This window comes from Malaya genurostris, chromosome 2 (assembly GCF_030247185.1).
Source record: "Malaya genurostris strain Urasoe2022 chromosome 2, Malgen_1.1, whole genome shotgun sequence".
Lineage (NCBI taxonomy): Eukaryota > Metazoa > Arthropoda > Insecta > Diptera > Culicidae > Malaya > Malaya genurostris.
The window spans coordinates 49,305-51,463 of record NC_080571.1 but is presented as its reverse complement, the minus strand read 5'-3'; the positions used below and the strand labels follow the sequence as shown (position 1 = coordinate 51,463).

Genomic DNA, 2,159 nt, shown 5'->3' with positions numbered 1-2,159 from the left:
AAATCAATCTTCAGTTCAACAACGCCATCGCACGGCATCACATTCAACATATCATGTCAATTGTATGGGTTCCCGAAATAAAAGTAGCAGCCTACTTATAGTGAAAACAACAAAGTAACACAAATCAAACACATTTCTGACGGATCGAGCTTAAGCGAGTGATGACCGGCTATTAAATAAATATAGTAAACTTTGCGCGTGCTTAGTGGTTTAAACCGAAGTGCAATATCCATAGAGTAGTACATATATAGTGTGAAGTGTAAGCGGTTTAAATTAAACTGTTAAGCGGATAATGAAGCCTATCTCGGATGCTCGAATCATTCCTGTAGTATTATACGTATCAACCACAAACTCATCTCTTTCCCTGAAATAAAATAATGTTTCAATTATCAACCGTCAATTTTCTACACATAGATACTCATACATTAGCTCCGACATTTCTAAATTCATGCCAGATGCAGTATTCATATGAACTTTCCTTGCTATATTAATTTCAAATGGCGACCTATAGTTATAGTTTGTCCTATTATAATTCATTATTCATCGTTTGGAAGAAATCGGGATTTGGCTAACATACCGAAAATTATGATCATCCATGCATGGGTATAACTTTCTTGCATTGTTAGGTTCCAATATGGTGGCCGCTAAATATCTAAAATGATAACAAAATCAATAGAACTATACCGTATTTATTACATCAATGCACATACTTATGAATCCCATTTCCATCTTTGTAATGAGTATAATATAAACCTTTTTCGTTAGTCATATTGCCTGTAAAATTCACTTTTACTATGTAATAAATATCATTTTTTTTCATTTCGGTCCCAAGATAGATAATCATTTTTTCATTTGATTCGTCGAATTCTAAATCTAGTATCTTTATTGTAACAAAGTCATCCGAGGGGAAAATTGGATGAAAATATTTGCTCCTTCCTGCACCATGCATCATTAGTGAAAGTATTTATATTTTTATCACCGTTATTGCCCATCACTAGACATGGTTGAAAAATCCATTGAATTATTCATTCTTTCAATGTTGTCATTGTTGATCGTGTCTCGTTTGTTCCTGATACGCGGTAATATATCCTCTTCGATTAGATCCCAATCTAGATCCTCGTCAAAATCTAAGTTTGTTAATGTTGTATACTTTTTAAAACGGTTACATCTTCTAATTTAATGTACAAATTTTTAACGTTAAGTTCTATTCTTTTATTATTATGCTTTTTTGATTTACTGTAATCCAAACAATTCCATTATACGAGAAGGGCTTTACTTGTTTCATTGAAAATCGGTTGAATGAAAAGCCTATAATGTTTCGGAATAACATGCTTTGGGATTCGCGATCGTTTGTCTATCAGATAGGCACGATGATTAAGAAAATCTTCCAACGTTATATTTCGTTTATACTAGAATAACAATATATTTGAATGACTTTTTAAATATGAGTTTTAATCACTTACCTCGTATGCATACTTGGTACTAAAAAAAATAGAGGGTTGTATTCAAGACACGACCGAACACAATAACATTAAAAATGAAACGTTTCTAGGGTCTTCATAATAAATACAAAAATAAAGATGATAATGATGATGATACACTAAACTTCACTACACTTCACAGTTACTTTAAAGCTCAATTTTAGATACAAACAACTTAAAGATTTAAACCTGAACAAATGAAACTATTCTATTTTATGATGATAATTTTCGAGAAACGTACAAACTTATTAATTTGATTTGATTTATATCGTTTATTTACCCCCAGTTTTAACCTAATAATGGTCGTTCACTGGGTGGACTTATTAATTCTATAAACAGTTAATCGATCCAAGAGAATGTTGTACCAGTAATCTCAGTAATGGTGTAATGTTATTAACACATGAATGAACATTGTCATAGTTACAACGCGTGTAGCCATCAGACGCTTATTGTTTTGAAGAAAATAATAATTAAACTGAAACTGGCGGTTAACCAAATTCTACGAGGGTTCCTATTCAAACGATACATGTAAAATCGCAGGTAAACTTACCTTGAGTTTATCTTTGATACTATACGATATTGCATCTAATAGTTCTGTATATGTGAGCCTGTGGAACTCATTTATACTACTAAACCGAGGAGGCCGCTTTTAGATAAGTTTCAGAATTCAATTTTGAA

The 2,159-nt window shown here is 31.9% G+C and overlaps 1 protein-coding gene across 1 annotated transcript; it reads right to left on the bottom strand.

The window, feature by feature from the left end:
- Nucleotides 1–273: 273 nt before the first annotated feature.
- On the bottom strand, nt 274–806 carry LOC131432850 (uncharacterized). The gene is made up of 4 exons (XM_058599401.1): nt 711–806; nt 578–652; nt 425–505; nt 274–364 (listed from the first exon to the last, which is right to left on the bottom strand). Exons 1-4 carry the CDS (start codon nt 767–769, stop codon nt 274–276), a joined length of 306 nt encoding a protein of 101 aa, XP_058455384.1. The 5' UTR covers nt 770–806.
- Nucleotides 807–2,159: the final 1,353 nt, after the last annotated feature.

Excerpts from the sequence above, each read along its gene's own strand:
- LOC131432850 (XM_058599401.1), bottom strand. The coding sequence starts at position 769 with ATGACTAACGAAAAAGGTTTATATTATACTCATTACAAAGATGGAAAT. Across the intron at positions 506-577 it reads ATGGATGATCATAATTTTCG|GTCGCCATTTGAAATTAATA; the intron begins GTATGTTAGCCA and ends CTATAACTATAG. Across the intron at positions 365-424 it reads TTAGAAATGTCGGAGCTAAT|GGAAAGAGATGAGTTTGTGG; the intron begins GTATGAGTATCT and ends ATTTTATTTCAG.